At 32.7% G+C, this 14,825-nt stretch overlaps 1 protein-coding gene across 1 annotated transcript in view; it reads left to right on the top strand.

Annotated features, from left to right (window-relative positions):
* The window catches only part of LOC111699377 (uncharacterized), a 33,107-nt gene extending 21,785 nt beyond the window's left edge, over window positions 1-11,322 (top strand). Inside the window, exons 32-43 of the mRNA XM_023470049.1 lie at window positions 348-457; window positions 1,829-1,923; window positions 2,361-2,495; window positions 3,071-3,248; window positions 3,423-3,520; window positions 4,405-4,420; window positions 4,769-4,845; window positions 5,741-5,852; window positions 7,773-7,830; window positions 8,206-8,240; window positions 8,964-9,458; window positions 10,628-11,322. Coding sequence (XP_023325817.1) covers window positions 348-457; window positions 1,829-1,923; window positions 2,361-2,495; window positions 3,071-3,248; window positions 3,423-3,520; window positions 4,405-4,420; window positions 4,769-4,845; window positions 5,741-5,852; window positions 7,773-7,830; window positions 8,206-8,240; window positions 8,964-9,458; window positions 10,628-11,110 — 1,892 coding nt within the window. The 3' untranslated portion in view covers window positions 11,111-11,322. The remainder of the gene's footprint in view (window positions 1-347; window positions 458-1,828; window positions 1,924-2,360; window positions 2,496-3,070; window positions 3,249-3,422; window positions 3,521-4,404; window positions 4,421-4,768; window positions 4,846-5,740; window positions 5,853-7,772; window positions 7,831-8,205; window positions 8,241-8,963; window positions 9,459-10,627) is intronic.
* Window positions 11,323-14,825: the final 3,503 nt, after the last annotated feature.

Raw genomic sequence — 14,825 nt, 5'->3', positions numbered from 1 at the left:
GAGAAAATGGGTGGAATACTTTTAAACCTTCTAATCATAACCTAGACTCCATTTTATTTTGATGCGGATACAGATACGGAACTGGATCCGCCCTGAAAAAAAAGGATCTGGATCTAGGTCATTTATGCAATATTTTTAACGAAAGAAGAATTTTTAAATAAAATTTTCTTTTTTTCGCTTATTAATATGCTTGAACTTTCCTGATTCAATAATCGCTCTTCTTTGAACAGTTTAAGATTTGGGGTTTGAGAGTAAAGGTGTTTTACAGTTTTTTGTTGATATTTTGTTAATCCAATGTGCACGGATCCTAAGAGCTGCTTCTAATGATAAAAATTTGTTTCATCCAGGCGGTCACGTAAAGATCCACGCTGCTCCAAACCAAATGTATGACTGTCCTCTGTGTGGTGTAGAATTCGAGCATATATCAAGTCTCAAAGATCATGTTCCTTCTCATAAGGTTAGGACACATTCAGCTCGCAACTATTGAATGCTAACTATGTTCCTCAGAAGTTCAGTCGGTTCCCCACCAAGGATAGAACTTCAGAGACGATTGTATGGAATTTATTTAGTCCGTTTCCTTTCATTCAGGTTTCCTTGTAGGCCAAAACTGACTTATTTCTGTGCTTATTCATTTAGTAAACCATCAAAACAAATCAATTAAATGCAGAAACCAAAATTAGGCTTTAAATTGTCATATTTTAAGAGTTTTGAGTCGTTTTTACAGTATCATCCTTTGTGGGTAACCCTGTACAACTGATTAAATTAAGCCAATTTTTTATATAGTTTGCGAAGTTTACAATTACACAAATGAGAGCTCCATAAACTTAAAGTTAAAAGTATCTAGGGTGAAATTGGAGTTGTTGCAGACACGCAATATCTCAACCAAAGTGTTCCTACCTTTGGTTTTAAAACTAAAGATAAAAAATATTTGTACAGCTTAATCCAGAAAAATTGCGCTGTAAAAAATAGAATTTTTATAATTATATTCTCGATAGCAATAATTTATTTCTGTGCAACCTGATATTGTAAGCCATTTGTATTTCCATTTTTTACTAATTATAATTTATAATAATTTATAATAAAAATAAAAATATTTATAATAATAATAAATGGACTGTAAAGGAAAAATGAAAGATAGGATAAAATCTGAGAATCTCAGGCGTTGAACGATACCTATAAGACATCTATCTGATGTACCTGTCTCGAGAAATTGATATAAAACTGTGTCAAAATTATACGAAAATCTATATACATGAAATTTTGTATAAAAGTAGTAGCTTTAAACAGATCATATTCAGCAAATACGCAAACAATCTAAAAACGATTATATCCCACAGAAACCTGGAACTCTCAGGTGCGCTCCTATAATAATTTTTTTTGCTTTTTTTAAGAGATATAAATGATAATATTTAAAAGTCCTTATTACGTCACAAGAACTTCCACCAATGAGAGTGCGGTTTACTGGTCACGTGATACAGACTGAAATAACGTGACCAGTATACTGCACTGCCATTGGCTAAAGTTATGGTGACGTAATTCGGACTAGGCGGACCATATGTAATAATATCATCAATTATATCGATAAAAAAGGCAAAAAAAAATAAAAGAGGAGCAAACCTGAGATTCACAGGTTTCTGTGGGGTAACTTCGTTTTCAGATTGGTTGCGTATTTGTGGAATATGTTCTAATTTCATATATATGAATTTTCGTATAAATTTGACACCGTTTTATATCAATTTCTCGAGACAGAAACATCAGTCCCTTAAATAACAGATTTCATAGTTAAAATCACTCACTCTCAGAAAAATACCAATAATTTATGTTTTAGGTAAACAATAAGTTTACTTGTCCAACCTGTAACAAGGTGTTTGATGAATATCAAGCTGTGAGGAAACATATTCGGGCTTTTCATTCACAAATAAGGTTTTGAACATTTTTGATTTTGCTGGACTTTCATTAATGTCTATTTTTTGTTTCTTTATCTCATTTTTTTATCCCACACCTCTTTGGACTTTTTGACCTTATTTCATTTCATTTATCTTATATTTTTTATGTCTTATGACCTAATTTGACTCTCCCTCACCTTATTTCACCCTATTTGACCGAAATTTACCTAATTTTCCCATATTTGACCTTGATTGACCTAATTTTACCTGTTTGGAAATATTTACTTACTTGACCTTGACATTACTTGACCTTACTTGAAGTTCTTAACCTTACTTGACATTACTTGACCATACTTGACCATACTTACCCTTTTTGGACTTTCTTGACCATATTTGACTTTATTAGACCTTATATGACCTTACTTGACTTTTGTATGACCTGTTTGACCCCCCTCTGTAAAGGTTTCTATCTAGGTACACTTGTGATATCTGTAGAAGGGAGATAATGGGTAAGACCAAATATGATCAGCATCTACGCACTCACTCCTCAGTAAAGGACTTCTCCTGTACTACATGTGATAAACAGTTCAAGAGGAAAGACAAGCTGAGGTTAGTGTTGATAAGATATTTTTTTATTAAGAGAAATTTCTGGATCCCAACCCACACATTATAAAATACCCTACTCTATTTGTCCCAAGATAAAAAGGCCCAAACTAAAATACAAAAAGAATTTCAAAGCTTCCTAATGGGAATTTCCAAATAGTTCATTTTAAAGGTGAATCTTTCCCATTGGGGATAATTTGTAACAGATCATGAACTATAAACGGACGGGAGCGCAAGCCTTGACACTGCAGATTGAGGGTTGACAGCAATTATTATTATTATTATTATGTTAGATTTTTCTTGTGTTGGGTTTGAGTGGTCACATTGATTAAACGTAAGAGGGGGGATAGAGTTTTCATACATTTTATCTTGACGTATCAGGACCTTTAAGGAAATATAGAACAATTGGTAAACAATAACTTCACAAGCTAACTTTCCAGGAAATTCCGACCTTCAGTATGTTTCCTTATAGTGTGGTCAGCTTTCTTGTTGTTATTATAAGCCAGAATCAAGGTTTTCTAGTTTTAAGTTTGGAAAATGGAAAAGTTTATTATAATATTTTAATATCTAACGTTCTTCAGTGCACACATGAAGAAGCAGCATCCTGTAAGTGAACGAGGAGATGTACTGCATGAACCCGGAAGTGTACTGCACTCTACTCCGGCTCATCCTTCTCTTGCAGTACAGGGTTCAGGTCTACCCGGTACTTCGGGCCCGGCTCGACCTCATGTACCGGTACAGGCCGGCCCATCATCCAAGGTTAGTGAAATTTTAATTAAGTTTTTGTTTAAATAAAAGGACTGTTGACGGCATTTTAAACACTACAAATCATGTCCGATTCACAAAAGTACCCTTTAAACCTTTCGCATTGTATAAAAATAAAAGTTAATTTATGGTAAAATAAATTAGTCATAAAAAAAATTTCCATTTAAGGTTGAGCCCACGGACCTGGATAAGTTCTTGTATAAATGTGAGATCTGCCAACTCGGGTTCAAACGACGAGGAATGTTGGTCAATCATCTTGCTAAAAGGTAAAATTTCAAAATGAATAAATGGGACTGTTCATTTCACTCCTGTATGTCGAGTCCATTAGCGCCTGATCCAATCAGGGTTCAGTCATGTGTTTGTTGTCTGTTCTGAACCGATAGAAATAGTATGACTGTAACATTTATCTTTCTATCTATCTCATTATCCAATCAGAGTTATGAATCCATCAATCACCGCTATCAGTAAATTGAAATATTTACTTCTACTGAAACTATAGTAATTTAGTTGGACTTACGAAACTTAGACTGAATTGTTAAAACTTACCATTTTTTGGTCGAAATGGAATTTTTGATGAGCTAGCTTCGAGCCACGATGAGCCGGGAGCTGCCGACCATTGCGCTGTTGATCGGGATTTAATGTTTGAGCCCACTCTGTCCATTTTTAGGATTGATTCTAGTCTATTTACTTTTATAGTTATAGTTTACATACTTTTTTATCCTGCGATAGCCTCTCATTTCCCATCAAAATTTGTCAGTATTGCAAACCTTTACCTTCTTGCGTTTTGAATATTATCTATTTTTTACTCTGAACCGGGACCTGTCTGAGTCCGAAGTCTAGCTACTGGCTACAGTATTCAGTGTGATTTAAAAAAAAAAAGATAACTCTATTTGACCCATTTCAGCTTAAATTAATCGTTTATTCGTTCCCTCATCTAAAGAATAAGAGAATTTGAAGAATGAGACATTTTTCATTCAAATGTGTCCACTTTATCATTCTTCAATTCATTGTTCCTGAAACCCAATCTTTTTTAATAAAATAGGGAAATATATAATCTAATCTAGACACCCTGATATCCCTGTATCTATATCTATGTTATTATCTATCCAGACACCCTGATATCCCTATATCTATGTTATTATCTATCTAGACACCCTGATATCCCTGTATCTATGTTATTATTTAAAAGAGGGCGGGGTTGAATGATTTTTGAAGAAAATATTCACACCTGAATTTAATATTATTTACAACTCATGGAGTAGAAAATTTTTAAAAAAAGCAATCTTGCAAAACCAAAATTAATTTTATTTTTGATAAATTTTTAAGTATTTGTCCAGAGTAAACATCAAAGAAATAATATTTGCTTACTAATATTTAATATCTTGCAAGTAAAGAATTATATTTTTATCTTTATAAATACTGGTTGTAAAACATGAAAACAATTATGAATTATCATTGTTCTAAATATATTCAGTAATGTATAGTTGCACTGTGTACATCCCTTATATTTCTAGGTGTACAAGTCTAATAGTAAGAGGAAGGTACATATACAGAAAAATCATCCAGGAGAGGCACTTCCGGCCAGTACCAGGTTCATTGTTGTTATGTACTGTTTATTGCCGTGATTGTACTGTACATTCCTGTTATGTACTGTATATTGCTGTGATTGTACTGTACATTCCTGTTATGTACTGTATATTGCTGTGATTTACTTTACATCGCTGTGATGTATTGTAAATTGCAGTTATGTACTTACCATTGCTGAGATGTACTGTACATCGCTTTGATGTACAGTTAATTTTTTGTGATGTAGATTGCAGTGATGTGCTGTACATAGTTATGATGTATTGCACAGTGTACATAGCCGTGATGCACTGTACATTGCAAAAATGTACTGTACATTGTAGTAATGTTATGTACATCGCAGTGATGTACTGTACATTGCAGTGATGTACTGTATATTGATGAAATGTTCTGTACATTGATGTGATGTACTGTACATTGATGAGATATACTGTACATTCATGTAATGAAATGTAAATTACTGTACATTTTTGTGATGTGTTTTATAATGCAGTGATGAACGTTACATTGATGTGATGTATAGTACATATTATCTGATTTACTGTACATTTTTTGTAATTTTAAATATCCATCATATAAAAGTTGGCATGCCCTATCACAATCTTATCGTTTAACCTTTCATTAATAATATGGAAGATCTATCGTTTTTCTGGCTTGAAATGTGCCTGATTTTGTCATTTTCCTATCTTTTTTTTCTATAGTATAAATCCGCAAGTCAATTAAAGGAAGAAAATAGTAAATTTTTCAAGTAGAAAAGCATGGATATTTAATATTTATTCATTTTTGATCAGTCATAGTGTTTAGGGTACTGTGATGAATCTATATAGGGTTGGTCACATGGAAAAAATGTTTTAGAAAAAATCGATCAAATTTTAATTTAATCCCTAAATAATCTATTCCAGGGAGGTAGGTGGTGAGGAGGGTAATGAGGAAAGAACATATTCCCTTGCTGTTGGTAGTATCACTTCCAAACCTCATAATTGTCAGTTCTGTCATAAACAGTACGCGAGCAAGGTTGGGTTTTCTTCTATTAATATTTTAGGAAATGTATCAAAGTAAGGCATAAAAATCCCCCGAGAAATCATCAGAAATTGGATCAATTCATTATTGGGTCATTTTGATATCTACAATGAATTTGAACACTTCATTTAAAGGGAGTGTTCGCAAAAAATAAGCGCTTTTGATCGCTACTAATCTTACTTCTATCTGTTGCGTCTATTAGGAGAAAATTGTTAAAAACGACTTATACCGAAGAACGTAGCATCCATACAAATTCAGAAAGTTGCAGTTTTCAACACGGATCGCAAAAAAATCAATTTAATGCCAAACAAATCATTCAGATATTACAACCAATCGTCATCGATTACTGTTCAAAGCATTCCTAAATAGTTGATATTTCATAATGTTTTTAATTTTTCATGATCTAAGAGTTACTTTTGAAAACTTTTATTACTGTTTCGAAGATTTTTGATAATGAAGACGACATTTTCATATTTTCTAGGAGTTTTCGAAAATCCAGCGCCAGCGAAATATTATTTCAAAAAACAAAATCAAAAATATTATGAAATATTAGCTTTATACGAATGCGTCGAAAAATAATCGATGACTATTGTTTGTCATATCTGAATGATTTGTTTGGAATTAAATTGAGTATTTTACGGTCCGAGTTGAATGTTGCAACTTTCTGAATTTGTATGGACGCTACGTTCTTCAGCATTAGTCATTTTTAACAATTTGCTTTTGAAAGACGCAACAGATAGAAGTAGCGACCAAAAGCACTTATTTTTCGCCGTAAGCCTGTACCCCCTTTCATATTTCGCGAACACTCCCTTTAAAGTGGACTTTTGTACGGGTCTAATTAAAACCTTAAAATACCACTGAAATTCTTCACTTTGCGAAGTAATTAAAAATTTAGAAAAGAAGGGGCTGCAGATGTGAAGAAAGTAAAAAAAAAGTTCGAAAAAAGTTCAGAAAGAAATTCTATTCAAAATCACCACAGTTTTTAAAGTGGCTTTTTTTCGTCCAATGTAGAGCAGAATCATGTTAATGATATTAGAACAATTCTAGATCCATAAATCTGATACATTTTGCACAGTGCACACTGCACAGCATGCTTTTACTTTTACATATACGCATACTGTATCGTTTATGGGGTTTAAGAAATTGAGTCTTTTCAACATTCTCTCATACTCTAATTCCTATATCTTTGCAACCCAATGTCGTAGAACTTGGATATTTCAAACTATGAATTCTGATAGATCAAATAATCTAAGTTTGAAATATCTAAGGTTCACTATTAGGATTCCAAGATGTTGGGCCTAGAAAAATTGAGTTTGTTGCAAAAAATCCAATACTTTGTAATTATTTAGTTTTTATTGGTTTGATTCAAGGAGTATGAAATAGAAAGGAGATATAACTGAAGCGGTCCGCCCTACCATATGATTATACATGCTTTGCAGACGGTACTTCATTTGTATATGAAATATTCAGAATAGGTTATTGTATTCACGGTAATTGTACATCAGACAAATATTTCTTATTCAAATGAAGTATTGTCTGCAAAGCATGTATAATCATATGGTAGGGCGGGCCGCGCCAGTTTTATCTCCCTTCTATTTTATACTCCTTGGTTTGATTGGTTAAAAGATACAAAAGAAAACAATTTTTTCTTCAATATTTGGTCAATAATTTTGTAAGTCTTATTTGTTTGTTATTATCTCAGTTGTTTTAATTTTTTTTTTTTTTCTTGCCTTTATTAATTGTCTCTAATTTCGTCTCATTTTATTTAGCTTTTTATAATTGAAGTCTTTTTTTTTGTTTTTTGCTTTGCATAAATTTATTTTGTACAATTTTTCACCACTGCACTTTTAGTTCTTTTATTGAGCTTTTTTCATTTTTGTATTTATTTTAAGGCATTAAACTTTTTTATTTCAGCCTAAACTGTACCAACATCAGCGGAATGTTCACTCTCAACCTATTCAGTTCAAACAAGGTAATTTTCCTACTTCAAGTTAACTAGGGGCTGATATAGAAGCACTAAAGGGACTATACACGTAATTTCAAGTGACCCTGGTTTCAAAGAGTTGCATGTCTGATACACGAAGGTACCCTTAAAAACTTTATTTTAACAAAGAGGAAGTACAGTCATTTTTCTCTAGATTCTAACCAGTTGAATTTTGACAATGTCTTTCATTTTCTTTTAAGCGCACGTCACATTGAAGAGAAACAATTATTGAAAATGATCCGTTTTCAGCTAAAAAAGTAAGGATATCTCCTTCAATTGGACCTGCCCTGCCCTGTCAGTCCTTATTATTAAGTTTCAATTTCCAATTGTTTACAAACTTTCCTTTATATTATCATATTTTAGACAATACAGCCAGTACCAGCAAAGTACACAACAAGGTTAGTTTAAACATTTTTTTAAATGGTTACCCACAAAGGATGAGTGTTCAATGACGACATAACTATCTTTTAATAATTATTCCGATTTTAAGGTTAAGTTTTTGCATTAGTTTTAAAATTTTACATTAAATGATTTGGCAAAGACAGAAACGGTTTTAAAACTGTTAGGGAACAAGAATGAAAAAATAGAATAATTCCGTACATTTATTGTGGGTAACCTTTCATTCATTTAATTTTTTTATCTTCAATTACAAGCACTACTAGATCTGTTAAGTATTTTTAGATTTTGTATCTGTCATAATTTCCTTTAATGGTTTCATGATGCAATGCGTTTTTACTTCCGTCTTGGTGTATTTTTGTATCGTTTGGTTTGGCTATTTTTAGAATTACAATTCATTTCGGTAAATTTTACATTAACTTGATCCGTATCCTGAAATGGAAACGTTAAATTGGCATGGAACTGAATCCCAGAGCATTAACTTTTAAATTCAGGAGTTCAGATATATGAGTTCAGATTTTTAATTTTCAAATCGTTTCAATAAATGGGCAAGGCTAGATCGGCATTGTTGAATACTCAAACATTGATGAATGAAGGATGGGTTTAAGAAAGAATTAAAAAAAAATTATTTAACTCTTTTTGTTTCCCTTTAAAGTTTCCTTAAAAATGTTGGAGCCCTAAAAGAGAAAAATCTGTGTTCTTATCTGTTATTTGTTCTTAATCAGGTGTCGTCTGAGCCTAGCCTGGTAAGCCTAGAAGATTCAAACTCTTTCGACGTCGAAGGAAGACTTCTAGTCGATCAACGGAGTCAAGACGGAGAAGATCATTTCTCACCTACTCCAGGACCTTCTAGACCTAGACCTGGACCCGGAGATGGTTCAAGGATACTTTATAGTCCTACTCCGGGTTTCAGATCTAATAGGATAGACAGTTTAGGCTCCAGTAATGGAGCTTCAGCCAATTCTCTGGAGGAGTTAACTCCGATAAGAGAAATCAACTTCAACCCGGAGTCAAGGTTAGACAACTATGAGAACTCTCCGCTTCTCAACTCTCTCCCAGAGAACTTGAACCTGTCGGAGGACAAGTCCCCCGGAGAAGGTTGGATGCTGGCTGACTCCGGGTCTGGAGAACATCTGTTACGATCTAATAGAGCTGGAGGAACTAGGGATGTGATTTTCTCTTCTTCAGAGTCCAGGGACCAACAATATCTGCTTATTCAGGTATATATAAAGTTGTAATCTCTGTTTGTCTGTTTTTTTGGTTGTTTGTTTGTTTTTCCGATCATAACTCAGGAACCCCTGGACTGATATGCCTCAAATTTTGATTGGGAAACTCAGGAGACCCACGGTAATGTTATTTGCTTGGTTAAAGATTCTTAGTTAAGTGGGTCGACTTTCAGAGCGAAAAGTTAGTTTCCCGGTAAAATCCTACAAGTGCGGGTAAACGGCGGGAGTAACTTTTGGTTACCTTGGCAGCGCTGGGTTCCCAAGCTAGTCTTATATATACTTTGCTTGTCTGGGTGATGGTCTGTTTGTATCCAATTAACGGCTGAACTGATCAGGCCCAAATTTTGTTTGGAACCTAAAATAATTCCAGGAAAGGTTTATAGATGATCAGAATAAAATTTTGAAAAAAAACGAGAAGTAAAATAATAAATTCGCGATTTTTTTGTTTTATCGAAGAATAATATGCTTATATATTGAGCAGCAATTAAAAGTTGAAAAAAAAGATTGGCGCGAAGTGCCCTGATACCCTTAAGATTTTAACTTAAGTATGTATACTTAATTGGGGGGGGGGGGGGTAGGGTTTTTGTTCATTTTACTGCAGTAGTTTTCTGATAAATAGGCACTAGTTGGTAAATAAATCTGGCTTCTCTCCCATCGGAAGAATCAAGTTTAATTTACAATCTGTGCTATACTCCTAGCTGTCCATGTAAAATGTGTACACACATCCTATTCCCCTAACTGTATTATAACAACCTTGCATTAAACTCTAAAAACATCAAGGTCTTAAAATCACGAAACCACAAAAAAATACTTTGATGATAGTTACTTGTTAGTTATTACAAATCTTGGATATCTGAGAAAAGAAAATTCTGGAAATTCTCTTATTAATTACTTTCCGGCCTTTTCAACAAACCTATAATTATTTTATTTTTATAAGAAAGCCTGGGTTAATAATCAAGATAAAAGCAAATATTTAGAAGATTGTTTTCCTGGGAAATAGAATAACTTTTTGATTTAATAATCAGAATGTTCTTTTCTTTTTTCATAAGGAATAGTGAGGTTAAACAAATCCCAGACTGGGATTTCGGGAGAAAATCAGAGTTGGAGGGGGGGGTTACTCGGGGTTACATTTTCATGAAAATTAGTAAAATATTTTATTGCAGGGAGCGGACGGTCAATTGTTTATACAAGGCGGAGAGGAGGGTGGTCATATTCTCCATCCTGCTGAACTTGAAGGAGGTCATATTCTTCATCATTCTCAACTCGGTTGTCACGCCCTTCATCCTTCGGAACTTCAAGAAGGTCAAGTCCTACACCATTCTGAACTTCATGGAGGTCAAGTTCTTAATCATGCTGAAGTTCAAGAAGGCCAAGACCTTCATCAGGCTGAATTACAAGGAGGTCAAGTCTTACACGATTCTGAGCTTCAAGGAGGTCCGGATCTTCACCATGCTCGACTTTCAGGTGGTCAGATTCTACGGCATGCTGAAACACAAGGAGGTCAAGATGAAGGTGACTTACAACTACACCAACTACAAGATGGACATATTCTGCATGAAGTAGATGTTGAGAGTGTTGACCACCAACTCCAGGAAGCTGAAGAGACTGAAGGTAGAAAAGATGATTTGGGGAAGCTTTTTGTTTGAACTTCATTGGAAAAGTATGTAAAATATACTAAGTAGAAAGCTCAACCACCCTAAAAAGACCACACGCAGCCCTTAATCCTTGTTTTTTGCTAGTTCTTATAATTCCTTCTAATTTTGGCGAATTTATTGTTTCTAATTATAAGTTACCAAGGTTATCTGAACCATTTATATTTAATGTTTATTACAAATACAATTTATTTGCACACAATGAATTATGTACTAAATTAAATTTATATCAGTTGTTTGAATCCCTAGAATTTGAATATTGTTAATCTATCACTCTTGTAGATTTTAAAGAATGAATTTATGATGATAAAAAAACGATGTTTCCAATGTTAATAGAGTTAAAAGGGGCCATTGGTTAGTTTCTGATATCAATAAGTTTTGTAGCGCGGAATTAGTTTTTTATTGCCACAAAGATCCTGTCTTATTTTTCAGAATAATGGCATATATTCTGTTTTTTAAATTTTTTTTTGTTTTCTTAAATGTCAAAATATATTTGTGTTACATGAAGTAAGCCAAATCATGACATTTTAAAGAAGTATCTTGAATGCTCCCTCGGGTAACACCGTAGCAGGATGGGTATACTAACCGTTCAGACAGGAAAGTTTTCTGTCAAGAAATAAATGCACAAAAACTTAATGGATTTTTTTCACTAAAAAAATACCAATATATCTGCTTTTGACATAAAATACAATACAATGCGAAAGCGGACTTTTTTCAGTGACTGATATTTTTGAGAATGTTGAATTGTATGTGTGTTTTCCCATTTGGTTCACCTTTTAAAGGGACTGTAAAGGAAAAAGGAGAGGGGGTATAGACTGAAAGCTAATCACTTTAGCTCTCGATCTCGACCCATGAAAGTCATATCTGATGTTCATGTCTCGAGAAATTGATATAAAACTGTGTCAAATATATACGAAAATTAATATATATACAATTTTGTATAAAAGTAGTAGGTTTAAACAGATCATATTCGGCAAATAAGCAACCAATCTGAAAACGATGATATCCCAGAAAAAGCTAATTGTAATTTAGGTTTACTTTTATATTTGTTGTTTCTATTTTCAACAGATTTCATTCATAATATTATTTTTACGTCCGTTTTACTTGACCAGAAATTCCACCAATGGCAGTGCAGTAAAGTGGTCACGTGATACAGGCGGAGACACGTGACCAGTATACTGCTCTGCCATTGGTGATAGTTCTGGTCACATGATTTAAGTTTCAGATTTTCAAAATTTTACATATATGAATTTTCGTATAATTTTAAAACAGTTTTATATCAGTTTCTCCAGACAGGAACATCAGATGTTATATCTATGTCGCGATCAAGAGCTAACGTGATTAGCTTTCAGCCTATACCCCCTTTCCTTTTTCCTTTACTGTCCCTTTAAATACTTTTTTTTTACATAATTCTGGTTTCTGGGACCTATATTGTATCCAAATAAAGTTATATAACTTTTAAAATGATGTTATGTTATAAATTATTTACTCTGTGATTTTTATAAAATAAATGTATTTATATAAACGATTTTTATCTTTTAATATCTCACAGTTTGAACTTTTTAAACCTGAAACCAAATTCAATGAAAAGTAAGATGCTACGTACCCCAGTCTAAAAGTTGCATGATCCGAGCCGATACAACACGTACTGTATTAGCTATCCGTCGTACTGTCCACTCGGCCTACCTAGTTTAGAGTCGGAACTTATATGTTATAAATCTCGGGGTCATGCATTTATCTTCATCTTGTGTAGATCTATGGATTAATTTAATTACTCATCGATATCCCATGAAGGTCATACCTCGAGCCACAGGGATAGATTTGATTAATAAAGCATTTATTATTCAGTTTAAAATATAAAAGGTTGCAAAGATATAGATATTTGTAAATCAGATTCAGATTGTGTGGCAAAGATATAGATATTAGTAAATCAGATTGTGTGGTAAAGATTTTTGCAAGATGAAATAATTACAGTTTTCGTAATTCGAAAAATCATTTACAAAGATGAAATTAAAATTGTCATTTAGGTCCCCTGTTCATTAGGACACCCTGTATCTCAAGCTTTGTAATTAAATAAAAATATAAGTATGAAGTTTGTTAGATGAAACAACGCCTAGCTCCCTTATTCTAGCCATGTGTAATCTGCATAATTCCGGATTTATAATTTCATGAACATTGTTTATTTTTAATTTATTCTCTCGAAGTCTTGCACCAGATTAAATTTAATCTCTGTGCTTTGCATCAACAAAAACAAAAATTAAAAAAAAAGAAAATTATTAAATCTCAAAAAAGGTTTTCAACCATAATACAGTGGTAACCAGAAAGCAGTGAAATGATTATCTTTTTGGATCTTTTGCTATGGATATCTTAAAAACTATTACACGACTATTTTTAAAAATGTCTTGATCAAGATGTTCGCATTATTTTACTATTTATAGCTTAAACCCCGTTTGTAAAAAAACTGCTTACATGATTTTTTGCACTACTGCGAATTATAGACTTTTTGAAAGAACTGGAGCAGAAGGGATTGTAATTGAATTAGATACACTCTGAATAAACAAATAAATAAATTCAGTAAACCAATTTTTTCTTTAAAATGTTATGAAATTTTTCCTAATGCTTTTATTTTAACACTAAAACTCCTACTAATCTAACTTTAAACAATCTGTCCACTGTGTTTGCACACCTATAAGACTTTCAAATCCTACAAACTATACATAAAACATGAGGAAATACACCAAAACAATATTTTGATACAAATATTATACTATGATCTCTTCTTGTTGCAGTGTAATTTTTCTTTTCTTAACATCTAAAACATTTGTATGAAATTGTCTAAAACATTGTAAACTTCTTTCTTATTTATCATTATACAATAAAAGTTGTCAGAAAACTTTTCCCAGGAAAAGAAAGATCGAGGAACAAGAGAGAAGAATCTATACAGGGTGTCCCAATAAACATGGGAATTAAGAGACGAATTAGAAATCGTCTTTGTTAAGAATTAGTGTGATATTACCAAACGTCAATGGTAGTAAAGTTATATCTGCTAGCAAGGAGATATTGAATAGAAGGAATGGCGATAGGGTTTCCGTATACTTTGCAAAGTGTACGGAAACTCTATCTATTCAATATCTCCTTGTGTTCAGCTTAGCCTTTATTTAGGTTAATTAGTCTGTACACTATGAACTCTTTAGGGATAAAAAATAAAGTCCCTTTTTCTGGAGATTTCAATATTTTTTTCGGATTTTTTCTGTGTTTTGTCAAGCATAAACGTGGACGATATAATTGTCTGAATTTAAAGAAAGCAGTGTTCTAGATATTTCAAAATAATGACTAATTACATTTGTTTTGGTTTTATTATAGAATTGTTGAACGTATAATTTATCTTTGAACACATTTTTTCAAAATATTTGACATTATGATATTTATTTATTTCGATCTGATTTAAATATAATATTCAAATTATTTCTAACAAATATCTTTTATGCGAAATATTTCGTGAAGTGATGATGGTGTCGTTTAGAAAGAAAAAAAACGCTGGACGAACGACTTAGATCGTTCAGAGAAATAAAAAAAAACGATCGATCTATTTAGCCACAAACAATTGGGAAATTTTATTTTCAAAATCCATATAACAAAGTGCTGATGCATCCCTGTGGATACATATTTCTAGACTATTTAGAAAGTGATCTCACATTTTTACGAATGG

The sequence above is a fragment of the Eurytemora carolleeae genome, unplaced genomic scaffold (genome assembly GCF_000591075.1).
Source record: "Eurytemora carolleeae unplaced genomic scaffold, Eaff_2.0 scaffold356, whole genome shotgun sequence".
Lineage (NCBI taxonomy): Eukaryota > Metazoa > Arthropoda > Copepoda > Calanoida > Temoridae > Eurytemora > Eurytemora carolleeae.
This window is presented reverse-complemented; position numbering and strand designations above follow the sequence as displayed.